This window comes from Pholcus phalangioides, unplaced genomic scaffold (genome assembly GCF_987345545.1).
Source record: "Pholcus phalangioides strain wild (caught in Gottingen) unplaced genomic scaffold, Ppha-v1.0 ptg000042l_1, whole genome shotgun sequence".
Classification (NCBI taxonomy): Eukaryota; Metazoa; Arthropoda; class Arachnida; order Araneae; family Pholcidae; genus Pholcus; species Pholcus phalangioides.
The window spans coordinates 22,471,921-22,496,671 of record NW_028301628.1 but is presented as its reverse complement, the minus strand read 5'-3'; the positions used below and the strand labels follow the sequence as shown (position 1 = coordinate 22,496,671).

At 33.6% G+C, this 24,751-nt stretch overlaps 1 protein-coding gene across 2 annotated transcripts in view; it reads right to left on the bottom strand.

Moving 5' to 3' along the window:
- Positions 1 to 14,450: 14,450 nt before the first annotated feature.
- The window catches only part of dia (diaphanous related formin 1), a 42,077-nt gene continuing 31,776 nt past the window's right edge, over positions 14,451 to 24,751 (bottom strand). The window contains exons 25-26 of one of the 2 annotated variants that reach the window (XM_089255408.1): positions 22,168 to 22,272; positions 14,451 to 16,369 (exon numbers count right to left, since the gene is read on the bottom strand). In XM_089255408.1, the coding sequence (XP_089111534.1) occupies positions 16,230 to 16,369; positions 22,168 to 22,272 (245 nt within the window). In that variant the 3' untranslated portion in view covers positions 14,451 to 16,229. Of the gene's footprint in view, positions 16,370 to 19,994; positions 20,154 to 22,167; positions 22,273 to 24,751 lie in introns of those variants that run through there. The other variant, XM_089255409.1, reaches the window with a different exon arrangement.

The following is a 24,751-nucleotide window of genomic DNA, read 5'->3' as shown; positions in this document are numbered from 1 at the left end:
AAATAGAAACTAACAAAAACACAATGACATCAAAAGATGTTAACATGACTGAAACAAACAATAATGTATACTCTGTACCAGAAATTATACCCACATCAACTATTGCAGTTGAACGTAGGGAAAGTGTAAATAATGAGGTAACCGCAAAGATCCCTCCCAACAGGATAGATGGGGAGGTGTCCCAGATTGTGAATACCGGTAATAATGAGATATCATTCCCCTTACAGGAGTTAATGGGTCTAATGAGAAAATGTTTTAATAACATATTACAAGCTAAGACATATCAAGAAAAATACTCAGTATTTATTGATAGCTTTACTGAAATATCTATGAAACTATTATCGGTAAACTTCACCAATGCTCAATAATAGTTCACAACAAATAAAATATCTCAAGATCATGGCGTGGAACGCCAGAGGTATTATTCGTGATCTCCAAGAATTTAGAGAAATTGTTGCAGATGAAGATTTTGATCTGATGTTAATTTGCGAAACATTTTTAAAACCATGTTATACAGCTAAGATAGCAAATTATGATTGTATAAGGAAAGATAGAACGCACGAAAGAGGAGGGGGAGTAGCCTTATATATCAAAAGGCATTTAAATTATGACATTGTTGACCTCCCACATTCCCGAGATTGCGAAGCGTTGGCAGTGGATTTGCACCTCACTAGCACTAGAAAAATCCGAATTTGTGTTTTATACAAACCACCAAATAATCAATTTGATATCTCTCTGTTAAATCATATATTTGACTGCAATTATGCAACAATTCTTAGCGGTGATTTAAATTCTAAATCACCAATTTGGAATTCAAATAATTACAATGCAGCAGGACGTATATTAGAGCAGTATTGCAGAAATAAAAATATTATTACATACGGGCCAAGTGCTGCGACACACTATCCGGATGACAGCAACCGAACACCAGACGTCCTCATATGAAATACGGGAATAACCGGGACACTTTTGCCAAAAAGTCGGAACGGCCAAAAAAACAGAAAATACCGGGACTATCCCGGGAAATACGGGACGTATGGTTACCCTACCAATACCCCTCGAAATTCAAAGAATTTTTTCTGTTTTTGCTTTTTTTAGCGGTTCTGTTTTAGAGTTGGAAAAATTACTGCTGTGGCCGGTTTTTATCGTTGGATAAATAATGCCATCTATTGGGAAATTCGGATAAGTCACATCACTAAGGGTGCGTGCGCAGGCGTCCTCCTTTCTCAGTTTGCGAATCTGGTGTGAACCTAGCATGAAGTTCGCTTCTGTTCAATGCTATTTAAATTTACTTAATTACTTAACTTAATATGAACTTAATCCTTAAATAAAAGCAAAATTATTTTCTTAATTCTACGTCGTATGTTACTGTATGCTTCTCCTGCCTGGACACATGCATGTAAGTCTACCGTCAAAATTTTACAAACAGGACAAAACAAAATTCTCAGTAAAGTCTTTAACGCACTCTGGTACATTAGGAACGTCAGTTATCCGCAGAGATCTTAATAATCGCATTAAACTTAGCATTACAAAGGAAAAGTGGTCAGTTTCAACGTTAGCAGATTTCGCTGGATATGATCCGGAGAAACGTTTTTTTTTTCCACTGCTGAAATATGCAAAATAATGTTCTAAAATATGCTTTAAATTCTGAAAACATGAAGAATGCCTTAAAATTATTGAAAATCATTAAAAAATGCTCTATCGTGCGTAAAACATGCAAAATCATAAAAAAAAAATATGCAGTCATAGAAATCCTAGTGATCACATTAAGCGGCGTGCACTGTATTCACTGTATTATTATTATTATGGATTGGGTAAACGATCATTTTATCCAATTGGCGAATAACGAGCGAAACAATAATGGATTAAAATAATGCAGTGCAAAATAATGGATACCAATCCCATGATGAATTTTCATCCACCATCAATACAATCTCTAAAGCCATAATTTCTTAAACACTGCGTATAAAATCACACGTAAAGCAGGATATGAAACCTAAGGTTTCAACTTTGCATCTTGGAGAGTAATAAGTGTGCATAATTCTGATCCAACGAATAGTGCACATAAATCTCGGTTAGAAGTAATGGGTTTTGTGTGGCCCTCTCTCTCTCTCTGGTCGAGGATAAATTGCTGTTCCGGTTCTTAATGAATATACATACTGCGTGCTTGGCAAAACGCGCGAGAAGTACATTCGCTGAGAAGTGACTTGACCGAGGAAAACCGGAACAATTTTAATTGTTCGTAACTGCGTAGTTATTATTTGAAGTTACACCCATGAAACGGCACCCCCGTGTTAAACTTATAACCTTAGTTAACCGTTTCCACGCTCTTCGGAGATTTATGTCCGTGAGAATCGGGAACTCTGGCCAAGATGTTTATTAAGTTCTGAATTTCCTAGGGAGACGTTCTAGAGGAAAGTTCCATTGCGTAGTATAGGGACGTTTTTTCCCACTGAATAAAGCGCTATATAATGCAATCCGTACCGGGGAATGCAAATTCCATAATTTCATTGGGAATTAATTAATCTACATTTTAACCCAAGAGTGCTCGAGCTTTTAAAGCAGATTTTCTCAACTTATGGTCTATGACGATGGCATAGATCAGTGATTCTCAACGTGGGCGTTAGCACCCCCTAGGGGGCGGGAGAAGTTACGGGTATAACATAGAATCCTATGGGTTACATTGCGTTGGGGGGGGGGGCGATGGGAGAAAAAAAATGCTGAAGAAGGGGGCGATGGGACAAAAAATGTTGGGAAACTATGGCGCATAGATGGTCCGCAGGTAGACTTGGTAGAATTATTTTGCCCCGTTGTAATTGATATATTTGTGATATAGGTTCAAATAAAAATCTTAATACTTATAGGTTCACCTTACATTATCGAGGAGAATGAAGGAAGTTGCGATCCGTTGTAAGGAACGCGTTGTAACTCGGGGGCGACCTGTACTGTAACGTCTACTGACATTTCCGTTATCTTGGAATCGTTGCCAAAGCCTAGAGATGACACTTTGGACAATTCCAAGTTCCCCGGATACTTCCATCTGATCACGCCCACATTCCAGGCGGCCGATAATTCTACCACGTAAAAAATCATCCACATGCGTCCTCTGTGTCATAACTATTCGCTTATGACACTGAGCGCCTTACAGAACTCTTGTGAACAATTTTACTTCTTTGCCACCATTCCCTATATACCACCCCCCCCCCCTACACTCTCGTCATTGTGACGTACTATCGGCATCATCTGGTGGCTTCCTGAAATTTGCATATCATTCTTGCAGATGTGTGTGATAATTCTACAGGTGAATTTTTTACTTTAGATTTCGATTTCCGTGTGATTCTGAATTATCTTTAATTTATGGACATGAGTGTATTTGTGATATAGGTTCAAATAAAAATCTTAATACTTATAGGTTCACCTTACATTATCGAGGAGAATGAAGGAAGTTGAGATCCTAAATACGAGATATCACTGGATTTTGCCAAAATTGCAATTTATTGCCTTAAATGCAATTTGCTAATTACTGCTAAAATTGCTGAAGGTCGTGGAAATAAAGGGCTGCTACAAATCGCTAATATAAACAAAAATATATTCCACGGAAATCAATTTGAGAGAAGAAAAACACACTCATTCGAAAGAGTGCACATACGAAAGCATTTTGAGTAGAATGTTGTTTTTTTTGTTTTTTTTTACTGTCATAATTACACGGTGTGCTTACTGTACATCTGGCAGAACAGTCGCACAAATATGTAAGCATCATTTCTATGTACAGGGTGAGCAAAAAGTCCGTAGAAACTTTAAAAATTCTTATAAAAACCGGAAAAATAACCGAAATAAAGAACGGTTTGCAGGGTTAGCATCACTAGGTCACGCGAATTTTTTAAGACAGAAAAAAAAACAGCCGATAGGTGGCACTGGTACGTGCGGCTTCGGTGGAAATAAGCAAATGAGACGGTTATAAGAACTGCGCTCTTAATCCACAACGAGTTCACCGTTATAAACCGTATATGTGGACTAGCTGCACTCTGCCGTTGCTGGATTTGTGACTCGCCAGCAATGCGTTATCCTCTGTGGTGGTGGTCATGTGGAACACTTGCTGCTGTAATAAACGATTTGGAGGCATTCTGTTCGTTATTTGCGTATCTTTGAATTGACTTGTGTACGTCAGCGCCACCTATCGGCTGTTTTTGAGTTATTTTTTTATTCCTGTCAAAAAAATTCGCGTGACCTAGCGATGCTAACCCCTGCAAACCGTTTTTTATTTCGGTTATTTTTCCGGTTTTTATAAGAATTTTTAAAGTTTCTACGGACTTTTTGTCCACCCTGTATAATAGACTATCCTGTATACTTGTCCACCCTGTATAATAGAATGGAATTTTTAAAAACAGACAGAATATTATCGAAAGCAAACTTTGCAATAATTCACAAGAGCTTGAAAAAAAATTATATTATGTATTTAAAACAATGGGAACATTTTATAGAAATATTTTTTATAATATCCATTCAGGGCCGTCTTAGGAGTATCATGGGCCCCCGGGAATTCAGTCGAATCCCGTTATAACGAACTCCAACAGACCGGAGAAATCACTTCGTTATAACGAAATTTCGTTATAAAGGAATTCCAGGTTTTTGCATTGCTCCTATATAAACTCATCTGGGGGATTAGAAAAGTGTTCGTAAAAATGAGATTTTCGCTATAACGGTATTCGTTAAAACGACATTCGACTGTAGTAATTTCATTGAGGCCCTAACTGGCAAATTCTCAAAAAATTCAACTACTCATTTTTCTGAGGCCCCTTCTTCTCTTGAGGGCCCCGGGCCGTGCGTCGAATGTGGAGTCGACTGATCTTACGTATATATGAATTGGCATCATCATCATCGTGCCCCCCCCCCAGACTTCCAAGTCTATTTCCGCCTATGCCGAGTCCCAATGTGATCATATTAAGCAGCGTGCATTGTTCTTATTCATTACGGACGGGATGTGGAACTGATGCGCGAGCACTCAAGTTATATGTAAATGTGCTGCGGGTCACCTAATTGATCTGGGAATGTGCCGCGGGTTGCTTAAATGATCTGGAACTGTGTCGTGGACCATTCGAGTGATCTGGAAATGTGCTGCAGGTCACTTGAGCGATTCGTGAATGCGCAGTGGGTCACTCAAGTGATCTGAGAATGTGCCGGGATCTCACTCAAGTGATTTATAAATATGTCCAGGTTACTTGATTGATCTGGAATGTGCTGCGGTTTACTCTAGTGATGTTAAAATGTGCCGTGGATAACTTAATTGAAGTGAGGTGGTGTCGTGGGATACTTGAATAATCTGGGAAATGTGCCGCTTAGTTTATTTTTACAAATTTAGATTTGAGGACGCGGGTCACATCAGAGGACCTCATTTGGCCAGTGAGCCATGGGTTCAGCATGTATGTTTTACGACAGATACAGGAAACTGGCTAAGTGAGGAGATATCGATGTTTCAAGAAAAGAAAATTCATCTCTGCCCTCACGGGGACACGAACCCCGGTCTCTCGTTTGCCGTACTCTAACAATTAAGCTATGAAGACAGAAAGAATCTCCTCTCCTTGGAGCGTATGTGTATATGCTGAATTGCTCCGTGCAATGGACGGTGGCAACATTCTACTAATAGCTCGCAAATGACATCAGGGCTACCAGATGGCGGTATATGACGAAAGACATCACTCTCCCTTGTTAATACGATAAATAAAGGAAACTGGCAAAGTGAGGAGATAATCGATGTTTCAGGAAAAGCGATTTTTCACGAACTGGTGCGTTCCGGAAAAAGCTGTGCGATTAGGTTTGACCCTAAAGCTCTTCTGACAAGGAAAGGGTCCCAAGGTGTCGTTCTCAAAAAATTATGAAAAAAGTGGAGAAATTCATCTCACCCGAAAAACACATAAATACAAAAAAAATAGCGGCGGAGTAAAATTATTAAAGACGCAAAAAATTAAGTGAAAAGTTGGCTACACATCGCCTCTCGAGCTTCTTGGCGATATCTATAATGAATTTATTTTGACTCTTTTCCTACACACTTTCGCGCCCGCACGAGCGATCTCATTTCCTTATTCAGTCCTTTTTTTTAAGTTTGAATGACGTCACTCTAGGGTTACGAGATTCGCAACACTTCAAGGGGTTTTAAAATTTTCCCGATCCACATTATAACTGCCAATGCCCAAAGAAAAACATGTTAAGAACGAGATATTTCGGGTTAACTGAAAAAAAAAAGCAGCTCTAGTTTGACGAGATATCTCAGGATTGCCACTGTAAGAGCTAAATTCATTCTTGGCCTCTGTTGGCGTTCAAAAAAAAAATAATTCAGTAGATCTCGCTTATGATGTTCCTACTTAGAACGTTTCCCGCTCATTACGAATCATTTTCGCGGTCCAGACTATAACTCTAATTCCCATTAACATTTCTCGTTTGAAGTTTTTCACGCTTACAACGTTTTTTCAGGACAGTATTTTGAAAAACGTTATAAGCGGGATTCACTGGAAAAAATTGGAAAAAAAAGAAAACTATTCTTGCGCTTAATTAATTGATAGTTAGGTACTTTTAGATGTGACGGTTTTTAACCACTAGCTGTGTTGCAAAGATGAATTTTTGGAAAGAGAAAATTAAACTGCCTTGCGGGGAATCGAACCCACATCCTTTCACTTTCCGGGTGAATGCAGACCACTAGACTACAAAGGTAACAAGTCTCAATCTTTTCTTGGGGCTTGTGTGCACTGAATGGGGCCATTCTAGGACAGCTGGACCTGACAGGCCAAGCTCACAACTGCTGACGCTGCCACCAGATAGCGACTTATACAAGGACAACGTCACTCTCCGCTACCATACGGAGGTTTTAACAAATGGCTGTTGCGAAGATGAATTTTTGGAAAGAGAAAATTCACCAAATTTACCTCAAACCGTAACTTGAATGAACATTAAAAACATTAAATGAACATTAAAAACATTAAATGAATTATTAAAAACCATTTAAAACTGTTAAAAAGTAGATACACATATGTGTGCGTCTGGAGGGCAAAAGGTTAAAAATTTAATTACAAAATTTTATTTTGAAAATCCTGATTTTTATATTCTGTTGCTTACCTAATATGCACTCATGTCTACATTTAAAAATGAAGAAAACGTACAAAAATCAACCTCTATCATTTTGACCGGTATCGGTGGTTCTAGATAGAATCAAATGTTGGTCCTTCTGGTGTTAAAATGATGTTCAGTAGGAAATGAATAGAAATGAAAAACACATTTTTTTAAAGAAACTTTTCATCCTCGTTTAATCATCAACAATTTTTGTAATAAATAAAAACTTGTAAATATGTTATACAAGAGCTGTTCCGTCAAAAACATTTCAACAAATTATAAGTTGTATTAATGTCAAAATAATGATGATAGTAAATCCAAATTATAAATGGCAAGAGCGGAATCGTTCAAAAATTACAAAAGATATCGCAACATATAAAAAATTCACTGAGAAAAATTTATTTCGAAAAATTCATTGCATTGAAAATTATAAAACCAGTCAGATAAGAAAACATTGAAAACAGCCTACATCACTGGTTTTAATATGAAAAAGAAAATCATGCTAAGATCTAAACCAAGCATGCTCAACCTTTGGGAGAGTGCGGGCCATTTTGATGATTTGAAAATGGGTCATGGGTCGCCCAAGTGATCAGGAATAGGTACAGGACTGCAAATATGAAGCAGAGTGCTTGAATGATCTGTAAATGTGTTCTGGGACTGTGCCACGAGTCCCTTATGTGATCTGGGAATGTGTCACAGACCACTTTAGTGATGTGCAACTGCACCACAGGTCACTTAAGTAATCAGAAACTGTGCCACGGGTTACTCACATGATCTGTGAATGTGGTGTGGGTAACTTAATTTTACAGTGAGTCACTCAAGTGATCTGTAAATGTGCCGCTCAGTTCATTCCCACAAAATTATGTTTGTGGTAACTGGTCGCATTTGACCCGCGGGCCATGGGTTGAGCATATATGATCTAGACTTTGCAATTGAATACATGGAATTTCCTCTTTAAAACACAGAACTGTTTCTGGTTATTTAACTTGTAAACACTAAATAAATAAAATGAATAAAAAAAACACTACATTTTGGAAACATGCAATATGCACAAGGAAGAATAATAAGCTTTGAGTAGAAAGAGAAATAGTTCATCAATAAAAATTACCTAAACACATTAAAATGGAATTACATGCACTCCCCAACTTACAAACCAAAATTTCATGGAAGCCTCTGCAAATCTGATTGACAGGCAATTACTTGGCAAAAATCTCTCAAATTCACCATATAAGATATTTTAACCTTTCGTCGGTCGCATCTAATCGGTGAGATGAAGCACCTTTTTTTTTTGTGCGTGCGTGTGCCATAAGGCACGATTTAAAGATAGAACTTCAAATTCTGTTTAAATTTTATTAGAAATTACAAAGAAATGTAAAAAAGTTTATTAAAAGCACAAATATAACCTTGTTCAAGTGAAGAGTTTAGTTTGATAACCAACCAAATTTTAAAACTGCCATGTCACTTTTCAATTCAATAGCAAATGCAAAGTCATTAACACCGCTGTCGTAAATCAATGGTAGAGACCTGTGAAAATATAACATAAAACACACACAACTCGCCATCATCTTCTGCTTCACTGAGTTGACATGACATCAGTTCATGAAATTTGATAATGCTTTTGTTGTCAATAGTAACGGTAATCGCAGAATTATGTATACATTCAACACAAATGGATGTAAAATTCATTTATGTATTTTGTCTGCAATATACAGCAGACCTTCAATTACTCGATAATTGCTTATCTGGAACTCTGTAAGCAACACAGATTTCCTTAGTATTAAATTTCGTAATGAGAAAATTAGCATCAACATAAAAAATTATCTAATGTTTTTATCAAGATAACATTAAAGAAAAAGAGACTTTACATGTGCAAATGAGCAGCAAGACTCATCCTAAATAATGTTCCTAAAAATATATAAGAGAAATATCTGCAAATGAGGAACTGATTTTCTATATAAATCAGTTAAATATAAATTAGTAGGGCTCGAATATCTATGACTTTGGATATTTCACTATTTTTACACGATAGAGCAGTTATTTTTCATGATTTTCACAACTCACAACATTTTCATACTTCCGAGCATTATTTTGCATATTTCAGCAGGACAATGAAACAGAATTATTCCCCTCCCAAGGTCATTCTTTACTAGCTTCAATTTTCCTAACTAGCAATTCTTTGGCAATGTTAGCAACAATTGGCAATTTTATTTGTGTGCCTTTGATAACACTTTGAACAATGATTTTTTTTTTTTTGGCAATTTTAAAATTTTCTGAAGGAAATATGGCCAGCCTCTTCATAAAGTCATATTTTTAGGTTTTTACGACATATTTACAATTTAAGGGCATAAATACATCGATAACACACAAGACCGGCTTATTCAAAATGGGACATAGTTAGCAGACACACAAGTCAGTCAAATCAACACAAGCACTTATTAGCAAATTTCATATTTTTCTAGCCAAAATGGAATATTTTTCATGATTTGCTACAATGGCAGCAATTAACATAATGCATGCGACTATGTTAGTAGTAGTGGGGAGAAAAAGATTAAATGGACTTTTATATACTAAGTAAATTCGTTGGAAACAATTTTTTTCTCCAAGTGTAGGGATTTTTTAAATATTGTTACATATTTGAGAGACAGGAGAATTTCTCGGAAGATAGGCTAGAAATTTGGGGGACAGACTTGGCAGCTATGGTATTCGACTATACAGAAATAAATTATATCCAGGTGTTATGAATAGACAGTTGTTGTAGGTTGGGGAGTGACTATTATTTCCCTGCGCAATGTGTGTACATTGATGATTGTCTGCGACCAATAACAGTTTTGTGCGAGAAAAAGCATCATTGTAGAATATTCATTTGGTATTATTTTTATACATAAAAACAATTATATGGTACATGTTAATCTTCTACTTGCATAATTAAAATTACATAAACACAAATTACTTTGTGTTACTGATATCTGAGACACAGGTAGTTTCTGCCTGTGCTCAGATATATTTGGATACACGCTACACTATTATACATTAATAACATAATGTATGGGTTATAAAATGAATTGAAACCAGTTTAAATGTTTAAGACAGACTGAGAAAATCTTTAAAAAAAACAGCACACAAAGGTTTCACGCAAAGTATTTCAGTGAGTATAGTCGAACACTGTTAACACAGTCAAAGAAACACAGACACAGTTTCTTAGTAACCAAGTTTTGTATTAACCGATAAAACAGTGATTTGCTTATGTGAAAAATACTTGATTTGTATTCAGCGAGTTTGTGTGAACACAGTTCCACTGTATCAAATAATGGATAAAAATATTCCACACATAGTATTTGAATGCATTTCCATGCTAGACATGAATCAAAACCGGTGACCTGAAGATTCCAAAATGCATTCACATCATGCATACTAGTGTTTACCAGGTGATTAATCACCCCACAGCAGAATATGCCGAAATATGTGACATACGTCGCAGAACAACTAGTGCTGTTGCAGAACAATCTGGAAGAATTTTAAGAAAAGTGTAGAAAAACGCTATTATGTATATGCAAATTTCTACCGCAGAACTTTTCAGTCAGCTGAGGGCTTGCTGCAGAACGTTGCAAAACATTCTGCTTTGGGGATTAATCCTGATTTTGGTGCAGTAGCCACACAGCTGTGAGCAGAAAGTGATTAGGATAGAAAAATAATTAGAAACAAATCTGTCTATCAAAATTGATGTTTACCAAGTTTAAGGTAACTTTAACTTGGTAGTCATTATTAGCATATTAACATAAAATACATTCTGAATTAAATAGCCATGACAAGGAATCTACCTGCTTCGAAAGTCTATTTTCATATAACCATAATTTTTGTGTACAACAGTCGAATCTCACTTTAACAAATACCGTTATAGCAAAATTCTTGCAGTAACTCGTAACGAAAATTTTTCTAATCTTAAATAAGATTGCATGGGAACAATGTATTACAAATTCTGATACTTACAAAATGAAAAATCTGTTACAACAAATTTCTGAAAATCATCAAAAGAGGGACAGAACATTTCAAAAATGATCCCATAAAATCAGTATTGGAGAATTAACTTTCTGTCCTCTTCAGGAAGAAGAGTTGTTTTTTTATGTCTTGTGATGAGAAATAACTAATATGGTGTGTGAAAAAAAGAAAAAAATGTGTGGTAAGCCAGTGCTTTAAATGCTAGGAATGGTTCATATTTCTTGTGTTTCAAAATGAGTGACCTTGAAAGGGAAAAGTTTTTGATTGAAGGAAAACTTAAGATCATTTTTGAAGTTGATGCTGAAGTAGATAAAAACAAAGTAGCTTAGTATTAAAATACCGCCTATCTCCATCTACTCTTTCAACGTTTTTGAAAAATCAGACCAAGTTGGAATTTCCAATACAAACAAAAGTTATAGGATCCTTTTTTGGCATACCCCAGGTCGTCTTGGAGCACCTGTTAATCTCTTCATTAAGACAGAGTGGATGGGCAATGAGCTGGTTAAAAGAAAGAGTTATAAAATCCAAGAGAAAAAAAAAAAAAAGACCAGACTTTCAAATTTTCAAGACGTGGATATAGCTGTCATTATAGGACATTTGTTCAAGACATTTTCCAGAAAGGTACATGGTTTCAAGAAACTCATTCCCGAAATGTGATTAAAATTAAATTAAAATTTTTTTATGAATACATTTAAACTGTCTTCATGTTCTTAACTGTTTTTTTAAATCATCAACAAAAAATTAATATAATTGAAATATCTACTAGTTTTCAGAAACTGAAATAATGAAATTAAAAATTGACACAACAGAAATGCCATCATAACCACCAGACAGGTTAAGTAAGTAAAACTTATCCAAAAAAAATTCAAGGCTTAATTGTCTTGAGTTGCTGATTATTTTTGAAATTTAGCTTCGTTTTCTTCATTACCCAGAACGTAAATAAGTAATTGTCTCCTTAGAATCGAATTCTGCTACAATGAATTTTTTTTTACAAATGTTAAAATTAGTAAACCGGAAATTCCTTTGTAACGAAATTCCATTATAACGAAGTGATTTCTTTGGGCTCTTGGAGTTCACTATAACAGAATTCAACTGTATATAACTAATGGGCCTCAGAGCAGAATATGCGAAAACTGTGGCATATGTCTTGGAAAGAATTTTAAGAAGTGTAGAAAACACTTTTATTGGAATTTTCAGCTTAGAACATTTCCATTCAGCTCATATCAGAAAAATGCAAAACATTCAGCTTTAGAGCCATAGGTGAAGATAGACATGAAAAGCTTGGGGGCATGATGATTGTGACATCAATTCATACATGTGCATATACATTAGATCAGTCTGCTCCGTCATTAAAACTGGAATGGGAGGGAGCAATGGCACAACACACAATCCTTTCTTTTTTTTGTAATGACAGATCAAAGTCTTGCCAGTGCACATTTTTGTGACCACATATTTGGATGTGATACATACCCTTCATCTGACCAATGTGATGAAGTTAAAATAAAACAGGATAATACTGATACACAGTGTTGCCAACAGTAAAAAATTAAACAACTAGAATTTTCAAAATTTGCATTGAAAAACAATTAAAAACGTAATCTAAACTAGAGAAAAATTAGAATTTTTTTTTTTTTTGCAGAAATTTTTTTGCCAGAAATATTTCAATCATTTCCAATCTAGTTGCAACTAGATTGGTATTTTTTTCATCTAAATAGTCAAAACAAGACCAGATCTAATTGGAAAAATAACTAAGTTGGCAACACAGCTGATACAGGAGTATTTCAAAACTTCAGATGCCAAGCTACCAAAACTTTTGCAAAAAGTTGTTTTGTTAAAAAAAAGTAATTCTGAGTAACTTTCGAATGCCACAATATTAACACTTGCACACATGTGCATTCAAATTTCAAATGTTAATAACATGCAATGACTTCAAATGATAAAATTTTGATTTGAATAGATACATTAGGATATAATAAATAAATTTTCAATCAAAAGCAGTGTTTCTAACTTTTAAATAAAAGGGTTAGTTCCAGAGTGACAATTCAATACAGTGGCCACAAAAGTAAAGCATTTCTCCAGAAATATTTCTGTTCCTACTCATTTTTCTGTCTGTGGCTCTATGCACCAACACAACTTATTTCTGAAAATTACCATAATTGAAATATGCATGTTATGACAACTGTCTATCACGAAAAATGATAAAATACAATTTCAACAGTACAGCCCTTGATTTAATGAGCAGAAATGTGTGTGTTGGTCCTTCCAATTAATTAAATTGAGGTTTAACGATATATTGACACAGATTTGTAAACATACTACTAAAAGAATGCATTCAATGATAATTCCATCATTTTCTGCCCCCACCATGGGTAATTGTAATTGAACCTACTTGTTTATTGTCAATTTTAGAAGGAAACATTCAGTTTTGCTTTTTATGCTTCTCTTGAACAAATGAAAGAAAAACTTGTCTCAGTGCTCCCGGAAAGAAAATATTGAAAAAGCCCCCTCCCCTTCATATTGGAACCCCAAAGAAGTGTGGTGCATGGGCTTGCTTTCACATTTTTTTTATCCTGGGCCTTATTATTATTAATTACTTTATCCTTTTTTGAAGAAATTACAGTCCAAGGTCATCTGACATGTTTGTGACTATAGCTAAATACAGACCTGCCAACTTTCAGAAGGTAAAACACTTTAACATTCTTATGAAAATTCTGCAATTTACTGCAAAATTTGGCAAACATACTTCTGCATATATGCCATATTTTATTGGACATAAAAAAATCAACATTAAAAGTAATACATTATAAGGTAACCATATTTTATCAGGCATTCACATATTCTTCATCATCATTTGCTGTCCAACTGATCTAAAGAAATGCCCACTTTTTTCAATGATGCTTCTTTGAATGGACATTTTCATTATGCTAAACATTTTTTTTTGTGAAATCATGCTAATTAACAGATTTATATAGAAGCCCTAAAATTCCCTCCCATCGGCAATAAAAAATTTTGCCTGCAACTAGTGATGTCCTGTGTTTTCCAGTATACAGATCCTGGTTTTCATAATTTTGCCATGAAATATGGCGGGCATAGTAATACTTGAATATTTACCAGCTGTCTTACTATCAAACATGTATAAAAAAACCACTTAACATAAACAGGTTGTTCGTTTATGTTCATAGATTTGGATAGCATTGCCCACCAATTCATACAAGATATTGTCCCTAAAGAGAGTTCAGGTGATGTAATGTCGAAAGAGCTTTCCATGTGAATAGGGATGGGAGTTGCTTTCTGATGAAAATAAACAGTGGCAGAGGAAAAAAGCAAATTCAAAAATTTTTTTTTTTTCGCCATTTTTCAAGTTTTCATTTTTTTCATGTTGACGATAACAATTGCAACCCGGCAATATCAATTCGTAATCCAGAAACCCTGTAAATATTGCTAAATCGGGCACTGAAAGGCTAAATCTGGAAAGTTGGCAGGTATTTAAATATTGTAATAAGCACCAGAACGTCTTTGTGTCTCCGTTTCAACAAAAAGACAGCATCTCTTTAACAAAGAATGGTGCTGCTCTTCATATCAGAAATATTAAGACAAGATTTTGTCAGATATTGAATACCTAGTCTTATTTTCTCTACATTCTTCAGACCTAAATCATAATATTAGATTGTGAGGATATCTAAAAAATATGTTGTATCCGGGGAAAATTGTAACATCAACTCATTTAGATTTAAGAATGGTTAATCGCATATCATCAGTGGTTGAGAGTATTGATTTGAATGCATTCAAATAACAGAAATTTACAGACAACTTATTGAGCAATATTGCACAACAGAACACGTTCTGAAACGATGTTCTTCATTTTGAAACGATGTATCATCTTGCTTCTGCCTTCCATTCAGTTAGCTGTAGGAATTGCCCTCCGTCAGGCAATTTTGAACTATTTTTTATTTTGGAATCATTGAGTGCATTCTTTGAATAGTATTTGTATGAATTCAGGTGTCCATCCAGAAATTGGTTAAAGTTGCAGAGTGTTCTGAATAGGTTAACTAATTTTATGAGCACAACTATATATGGTTGAACATGCTTATTCATGTCACATTGTGAACTTCAGCATATTCCTATGTCAAGGGAAAATACAAACTTTAAAAACCAAACATCACAGCATTCAAAAAAAAAAAAAAAAAAATACAGCCAGTACCGTTATCACTAAGGCACAAGTTATTGCGGGGGGGGAAAAAACTACAAAATACACTCAAAAACTAAGTAAAAAAATAAAATCAAAGTATCAAGTCTCAAACTAGCACCTATATCAGTATTATGATACTGAAAAAGAAAACGAAATCATCAAAGTGTATATTCGAAGTAATGCAATAAAACTAAACAAACAGCTCAAGCATTGATTCTCCAGTTGATGTGGTTCTCCTGATACAATATTGAGCCATCTATCATCTTAATAATTTATACAGATGTGACTTTCTCAATATTTATCTATATATATATATGTACATTATATTTAGCTTTCAAAGTGACTGAACTGAAAAAACAGTATATCTCTGAGGTATTAAACTATTTTGCATGAACTCAACAGCGTTTTATTTCTGCTGTTTGATCATTTCACACAAAGGCACCAATAGATAAGGCTTTTGGAGAACCAATGGCATTACAAGCATATATTCCAGATCCATGCAAAAAACATGCTAGAAGATACACAGAGATAAAAATTGATATTAAAAGCTCGAAACAAAACCTCTTAAAAACAACAACGGGGTGAGGGGAGATATAAGAAAGGCATTATATACAAAAGGGCAAAAAGAAAAAAAAAACTCTTAACTATGTAAAATATATTTTTCTTGCTAATAGTTCTTCATGAAAAACTAAGTCATATTTAACAAATACTGGTTATAAAAAATATCGTTCTTTGCTTTTTTATAAATACCAATATATATTATATAAACGCGGCTGAAAGCAAATTAACATTTTGCTGTGATTCAAATTTGCAAAGTAACATTCTCTCAAGTACAAGGTAGATTCCAAAGAAACGGTTTTGAAAACATACTTGTTTTGTGTTTTAATAGCAAGTCCCACAGGTTATGAAACACATAATGTTGAAAGGGATGAGTCAATGAAAATCAGCACCTTGCAGCCATTTCACTTATTTGGCTTTGGCGAAGATCAATGCTGTTTGAGTAGTTGCTGTTCTCTCTCCCTGAACAATTTTGAACAATTATATTATTTCGGGAGCGACTCCTGTTCAGCTGTGCTCTTCTTTCTGAAACAAGATTTAAAAGTGATACATCAATACACAGTTTTCCCATTCTAATAACAGTTCACACCAAAGTCCAATATCAGAACATAATAAGCAGGCTAAAACTGTATTCATAGACAATATTTACTGGAAAAATTGCCATTAACTGTTCAATGTGTGGCTTTGCATATGTGCGAAAAAATGTATATATTTGTATTGCTGCTATTACACATATAAATTTTCTATTTTTTACGCATGCATGTATGCCAACCATATGACCCAGCTCCTTTACAGTGGCAATGTTTGCAGACAGGAGAGGAAGAAGAGACAACACGATTAAATTTTTTTTTCTTCATGACTATTTTGAAAATTCAAAAATCAATTTTCTTATTTTGTTCAACTTGGACACATCAGGCATTTACTCAGTTCTACAAACATTTAAAGTAGTCTTTTGTTTAAGTTTGGACCTGTTTGCTGTGAATATTCCTCATAAAATCAATGAAAGTTCTTTAATTGTTTGATAGTGCAAATTTTTGCATAAATCATAATTTTTGATTGTGAGGGTATCTAAAAAATATGGTGTATCCAGGAAAAATGGCAACATCAACTCATTCAGATTTGAGAGTGGTTAATCATATATCAATGGTTGAGAGTATTGATTTGAATGCATTCAAATAACACAAATTTACAGCAACTTATTGAGCAATATCACACGAGAGAACATGTTGTTCTGTTGTGCATTTTGAAAAGATGTATCATCTTGCTTCTGCTTTCCATTCAGTTAGTTGTAAGAATTACCCTCCGTCAGGCAATTTTTGAACTATTTTTTTTATTTTGGAATCATTGAGTGCATTCTTTGAACAGTATTTGTATGAACTCAGGTATCCATCCAGAAATTGGTTAAAGTTGCAGAGTGTTCTGAATAGGTTAACTAATTTTATGAGCACAACTATATATGGTTGAACATGCTTATTAATGTCCCATTGTGAACTTCTGCATATTCCTATGTCAAGGGAAAATACAAACTTGAAAAACCAAACAACACAGCATTCAAAAAAAGAAAAAAAAATACAGCCAGTACCGTTATCACTAAGGCACAAGTTATTGCGGGGAAAAAAACTACGCTAGAGCATTGAGGGTCAAATTTTTGCACTATCGCTGCTTTGTCATCATCGACATCCCCGTCTTCCACTTTCTTTGTGGAAACTTATCTATTAAAAATGGTTAGACTTCTGTTTTTTTTTTCAAGTCAGCGAATAACACTTTTTCGGTATAAAAGCCCACCTGGGGATTCACCTTGTGGATGTGTGGAAAGCAACCTTTACAATGACTATTAATAAGGTTGCTTCACTTCATTTCAAATTCAGCTCAATATTCATACTTTGGAGATGTGTGTCATCATTTTGTATTCAATAGAATAATAGAATTCAGAGAAATCTCCAATCAAAAACAAATATTTTTGAAGAAAAAACAGACATCCCCTCATAGTTTCTCACGATTCATCCTAATTGCATATTTTATGGTAGAAAATCCATAGAAACAACAGGGATTCCATAGTAGTTAGCAAAAGTGTACATATATTTTTGGTAATGATAATGATCTTTTGTAAGAATGCAGTTGTGTTCACAATGGACTTCCTATAATGGTGGCAAATGAAAAGTTGAAAAATTTTTTTTAGTTCTTAGTCACTTCCTTTCAATTCACCAGGTTGACACATCCTTAGTGAAAAGACATTTTCAAAGGATCTATGGTATGTAGGTATATTAAAGTATTGTTATCCACAATTAACAGTTCTGTTCACTCCAATGGCTGAATTGAAAAAACTATTCCACTGATTCATTTGAAAATGAATCAGTGGAATATAACAACACAATTGAACATTTTACAACCATTTTTACATTTAAAAAAACTGAGCTTTCTTGTTTTTTTCCACAAAATATAACGTCATCTGATTTGTTTTGAGGTCTGTTTTGGATATAGCAATCCACTGGTTATTGTTATCAGAACTCCTGAATCATGATGTGGATTACCACATCAAGAGCTGTGCACTATATTGAAAAAGAAAATTTACCATATTTTAACATGTATAATTGTGTATAAGGAGAGCATTTTTGTGTAAAATTGGGTCCCAAAAAATATATATAGGAGGGGGGTATTTTATGCATCGATCATATTATAGATACATATTTTCAACTTTTTTCTTAATTTCAAGCTAAAAAAATCAGGGAGTTCATTATACAAGTTAATATGGTAAGTTTTTCTTTTAACCCTTAAACCCTTAAATTAAAGGAATGATCAGCATAAAATAAAATTTGAGCATTTGAAGGTCAAAATAAAGCTCTCGTTACAAATGATAAGTAAATTATCATCATTTATTGATGGTGCATTTCCAACACATGCAATGCCATCCTTTTATGCTTAATATCCCTCTTACCAATTGAATATCATACTCAAATGTATTAAATGATTTCTTGAAGGATTCAGAAAATAAGTAACAGTATATCATATGAGAGTCTAGAGCAGTGTTTCTTAACCGTGGGTCAGCCACCCAGTACCAGGCCCTGACATTAGTCAAACCGGGCTGTGAATGATTCACTGTCTCATTTTCCAACTGGGCTGCAGGCTTCCAAAGATTGAGAACCATTGTTCTAGGGCATACGTACATGCATCATTTGAGCAATCAACAAAACATATATAATCACAAGTCACTTCAATATTTTCATTTCAGCTATTCAAAAGTGACAGCATGCAGTTGTTATTAAAGGAATCATTTCACTTCATTCACTTAATGCAGCTCAAAACTTTTTCTTTTTCTCACAATATTGTTTAACAAGACCCCTAATTTCAATACCCTTGCTCTGAAAAGAGAGCTAGCTTGATTAATAAGATAAATTCATTTCTTAAAATGACTCATATCATGAAAAACTGAATTTTCTATATCATCTCACATACTTGATGTTTATCCTAGACTGCCAAAGCAGAATATGTGAAAATCTATCATGTACATCGCAGAACAATTGGGACAACTGCAAAACAATCTGGAAGAATTTTAAGAAATGTGTAGAAAACACTATTATGGTGGTTTTTACTGCAGAACATTTCCAGTCAGTTAAGGGCTCTCGTTGCAGAACAATGCAAAACATTCTGTTGCTTTGGGGATGCTAGACACACAGATCATAATTATACATAATTATATTTATGCAAAATACCTATGATTACATAACACATTCATTGTGTCTGAAATCAACCATATTTAAATCTCTAAAACAAATTAGCTTTTGTAATGAAAATTAAACAAATTATCAATTTCACACCAGCTAAAACAATACAATTCTTTTACTTCTGCTAGAATTAAATGTATATAAATTGAATCTTGTTCTCTGATGCATGAATGATTATAAAAATAAAATAAAAAACCCCATATTTATAGATATTGAAATGTTGCTCATAAGCATCTTAAATCACATGCAATAACAGCATAAAACATCACCCAGGCATCATGCAAAACATGCATGAAAACCAATACATTTATAATATTTTACTCACCTGCTCTCACCTTAAGAAAAACAATTGCATTTTATAAGAGATAAATTGAGTAATTATACACATGGAATTTTGTTAATGTAATGCTTATGTGAAATTTTTAAAATAAACATTGGAGTTTTTAATGCACGATCATGCAGCACGAGCAATCAAAATTTTGTAATTACTGTACGAAACACATGCTATAAATAAGCAATATTTCTGCTTGTGTAAACTACCTGCGCAGACACACTGGTGGCATCACTCGATTGTTACAGTTGAAATTCTAGAAATGGAGTTTGGAATGAAATAAACTTCAATAATTAAATGAATTATTCACTTTCAGTGGGTAAATATAAAGAGACAAAAGCTATCACCCAAACTCGCCAAGATTATTCAGTCATATTAATGCTGACACATTAAAAAAAATTAGTCTTTCAATCATTCATATCAATATTTTTACTTACAGGGTGTCCAATAAATCCATAAACACTTTAAAAATTCATAAAAATTGAAGAAATTGGTATATTTGAATGCAGTTTGTGAAAAATTTATTCTTGTGAAGGGAGATTTTTTTTTTTTTTTTTGTGTAGAAAAAAATTTAAGTTCAAATTTTGGTCGATAGATGGTGCTAAAAAAATCAAATCATTGAAAATATGCAAATCAGAGTCCTATAAAATACAGGGTGCATGATATACAGCTCATTCCTGAATTGCCTATTACTGGCACTTGCATGATGTTTTCATTGTGATGTTGACATCAGTGGTTACCTTTTTACTGGTTGAATTAAGATTTGAATTGATTTTCTTGATTTTTTCCTATTATTCTTCCTTCTGATTCTTTAGAGATATCAACTGTAAAATTTAGGAAAAAAAAAATGTTTTCTGGACTTGCCCATGTCCATAGAAACATTAAAATTAAAAACAAAAAAAAAGATTTTTCCTTAAAAAATAGAGGATTTAAATAAATTAAATTTATGGCATAAGTGCTGAAATGAATGAAATGTTTGTTTTCAAATTAAGTTTGGAATCTCTCACGTTCAGTAAAAAAATTCAAGTTCTTTCATGAAAGAAAAATTTTGTTTTCTAATTAGTAAAGCTAATGTTCCCAGTTGGAAATCAAAAGGATAAAGCATTATTGGTGAAATTGTTTTACCTCAGTCACAAATCGCCAGCTTACAAAAGTTAGACACAGAAGAGGTTGAAGAAAGGTTCGGGTCTGGAATTCTGAATTTAAGAAATGTTTGAATTCTGAAATGAGTTGTTAATCAAACGCGGACACCCTGCAATTTATAGGACTCTAATTTGCATATTTCCAGTGATTTGCTCGCTTGCAGCACTCTCTATCAACAAAAATTTCAAATTTTTTCTATACTGAAAAAAAATTGCCCTTTTGTGAGAGTAACTTTTCTGCAAACCATATTCAAATGTGCCAATTCCTACAATTTTTATGAATTTTTAAACAATTTACAAATTTATGGGACACTGTATACTATTACTTTTAGGAATAAAATTCAACTATTTTTTTCTTCAGAAATTTCCGCATTTTATTTCCTTTAACATTTAAAAGTACACTATGTATAATGATTTTGAATGAATTTTACTTAGATCATTTCCTCCCAAGTTTGATCATTTTTATCACACAATGGTCATTTTCTACAAACCATCCCACAATGATCATTTTCTATAAACCACTCCTACCCGGAACACACACATGGCACACCACTCCATCTCAATGAAGAGATATAAGCAGGTGGTTGAAGATCTGGGCCATTGCTGGAAAATGTAAGAAATGATAGTGCTGGATAAGTAGAACGGGACCTAATTATTTCTATTGTGGTGAAAAGTTTGTTTTAACCTCTCTGTGGGGGACATCCTAGGTAAACAATGTGCCTGGCAGCTATCTTGTCACCATTTCTTTCATACCTCTATGTCAAAAAAAGATTTCAGCAAGGACTAACAAGGATATTTTAAACTCTCGACCTTTCTGAACAGCCTTTGGTATGGTGAGCTAATGTCTTAACAAACTGGGATACCATGCCTGAGAAAATCAAAACTAATACTATCACATACCATATATATATATATATATATATATATATATACACACACATATATATATATGCCATAAATTACAAAAATCAAAACATTAAAGGTGTGTGAAACTTTATGTGAAACACTTATGTGAAATTGATTTTTCAAAAATATTGTTCTGAAGAATAGAACCAAATATGTCTTAGTAGCTTTATTCATTTTATAAATTAGATTAATTTAAAACAATGAAAAGACTTTGATTCTTACCTGCTGCACTTCTTGCTCCTGGTTTCCTTCTGGGTTTATGAGAGAAAGCTGAACCAGTTGTCAGAGCCTCAAGTAAACTGTCCATAACACCTTCCTGATCTTCACCTATGGAAAATGAGACAAGAAAAAGTCCAAATTTTACAGCTTGCAAGAATTTCTTTAGCCATACATCGTTTGTGCAACTTTGTGATATCCTCTTTTTCCAATCAACCCTTCTTAACTTACCAAACAAATATGAAGTTTTGTTAACTTTACAGCCAATGAATGCAATACATTATTAATATTCTTGAATTCAATTTCACATTCTTCCCCTTTTCCTTAAAACATTAATTGAATACAATCAGAAATGTCAAAGATTCATTTTTGCACTTTTTAGAATGCCTTTGTAAAAAAAATGTAATAACGATTTTGCAAATCATGTGGTGATATCTATTCTAACAAATATTTTTTTTCCCTGTGTTAATATATTCCATCTATAGCAATAACTCCTTTATAACTATAAGGTTTATCCTGTCCCTGAAGTACTGTTATATACATATTTCACTTATTTGGTTTCGGTGTGCCTCATGAAAACATCCTTTCAACCTATAACCAATTTCCTTAAGCCAAACTATGTTATGGCAGCAGGTATGCATCTCAGATCCATCACAGAACTTTGCACAAATAAACTGATTTTAAAATGTGGAAGCAGATTTATTTTGCTCCTGCAAATTGGTTTTGCTTTTGCAGGCAATACCAATTTTGTCACCTTCCTCCTCCTGTTCTAGTCTAATTTTCTATTGACTATCCATTTTTCAGATTAGGCGGACCATCATATTCACAAAGAATAAAACTCCAATAATTTAATCTCAATCTCCATAGCACATGCATAATATATCAATAAGGAAGTTGCTTTTCTCTTATGGTACAATTCCAAGGATACTATATGTTCAGCAGTGTGTCTTGCTACAGTCAAATAAAAAGTTCTACTTTGTAACATCTCTATGATGAATTTTCATCCTTTTATTTTTAAAAAATGTGAGCAGATCATGAATCTCTTAAGAGGAAGAATATTTTAAGTGTCTAGAGAGCAAGTTCCTTAGCAGCAATTGTTAACACGGATTCTGAATAAAAAAATTTAAAAGAAAAGTCTCTCACCACACACACAGAATGTAATCGTGCATCAAAAAACAATTATAGAGTTCTTTACATTCACTCTTTGCGGAAAATTCATTTGTGTACCGTAAAACCGGAATCACGTTATCCTTCTGATATAATTTTTTAATTTTTCTTTCTCATTTGATCATTCTGAATACCATACATCTTCATCTGTAAAGAGAAGAAGAATGCACATCCATTTTCAAACAAGGACATATCTAGCTGACTTCAAGAGTGGCAACTCATATATGTTGGCTTTTTTTTCTTTCATTTTCGAGAAACTTCAGATGTACATGCATAAAAGAAAAATCATCTACAAGTAGTCTTCCACCATATCTAAAACAAGCAAGTAGTACAGAGTTGCCAACTGCTACAAATTATCCACAGTTTTGACAGATAGCTGCACTCAACTACAGAGCTATGGAACATACTCTGATTATTATGGATTTTTTTTTTTTCAGATATACATATTTTGGAGAGAACGTTTCAATATGGGTTGAAAGAGAAAACTAAGGTTGATAACTATATATATATACAATTAGCAAGGCATGTGCAAGGGAGGCGGATATTCATTGACATCAATCATTCAGAGGAATGCTCGACTTCAGACAATTGTTTGGGGGAAGAAGAATTATCTGGCCTGAGCCCCTAGGTATCAGTGTCAATAGGGTGCTGAATTTTAATGAACTTTTAATTTAAAATGTAAAAAAATTTAAAAATTTATCCTCTATAGTCTTGTGTATGTTAAAATATAAATACATGATTAAAAAACCTGTTATAAAAATTCATTTTCTTAATTTTTTTGGTGTTTTAGTACATCTTTTAGCATCATTACAAGTGCAATACTCTGTGTATATCTATATAAGTGCAATATTTTTAATCTATAAAGTTGATTTCCTTGTTAGTGTGAATTTTTAATGCTGCTGAAATTTTATGAGTTCAGAGATTTAAAAAATTGTACCAAACTGAAGTAATTGGAAATAAAATTCAAGGTAAAAACTATTCTACATTTGCTAAACAAAATTTTATCTGTTTATAAATAACATCACAGTCAAGGCAAAACTGTATATTTTACCCTTAATCATAATATCACAAAATAAAATAAGTTGGGATTGCAGATGATCATGAAGTGGAAATAGATTACATAGAATGATCGCACTAGTCTTAAACTGTCTGTTTTATACGCACATTTATCTTAAATAAAATATTCATATTTGAATGATTACCGTTTTTGTTTTTTTCTTCTCATGCTCATGTCATTACTAATAAGATACAAATTACAAATTCAGTTTTTTCTTAATCGTTTAAAACTTCTCATAGTTTCATGCATTTTATTGTTTTAATATTTGCAGACTTCACCAGACTCAGCAGTTTAAGTCTTATGATACATGTAGCATTGAATTTAGTATTAAAAATATAAAACAGTATAAAATTTTGCCTTGAAAAA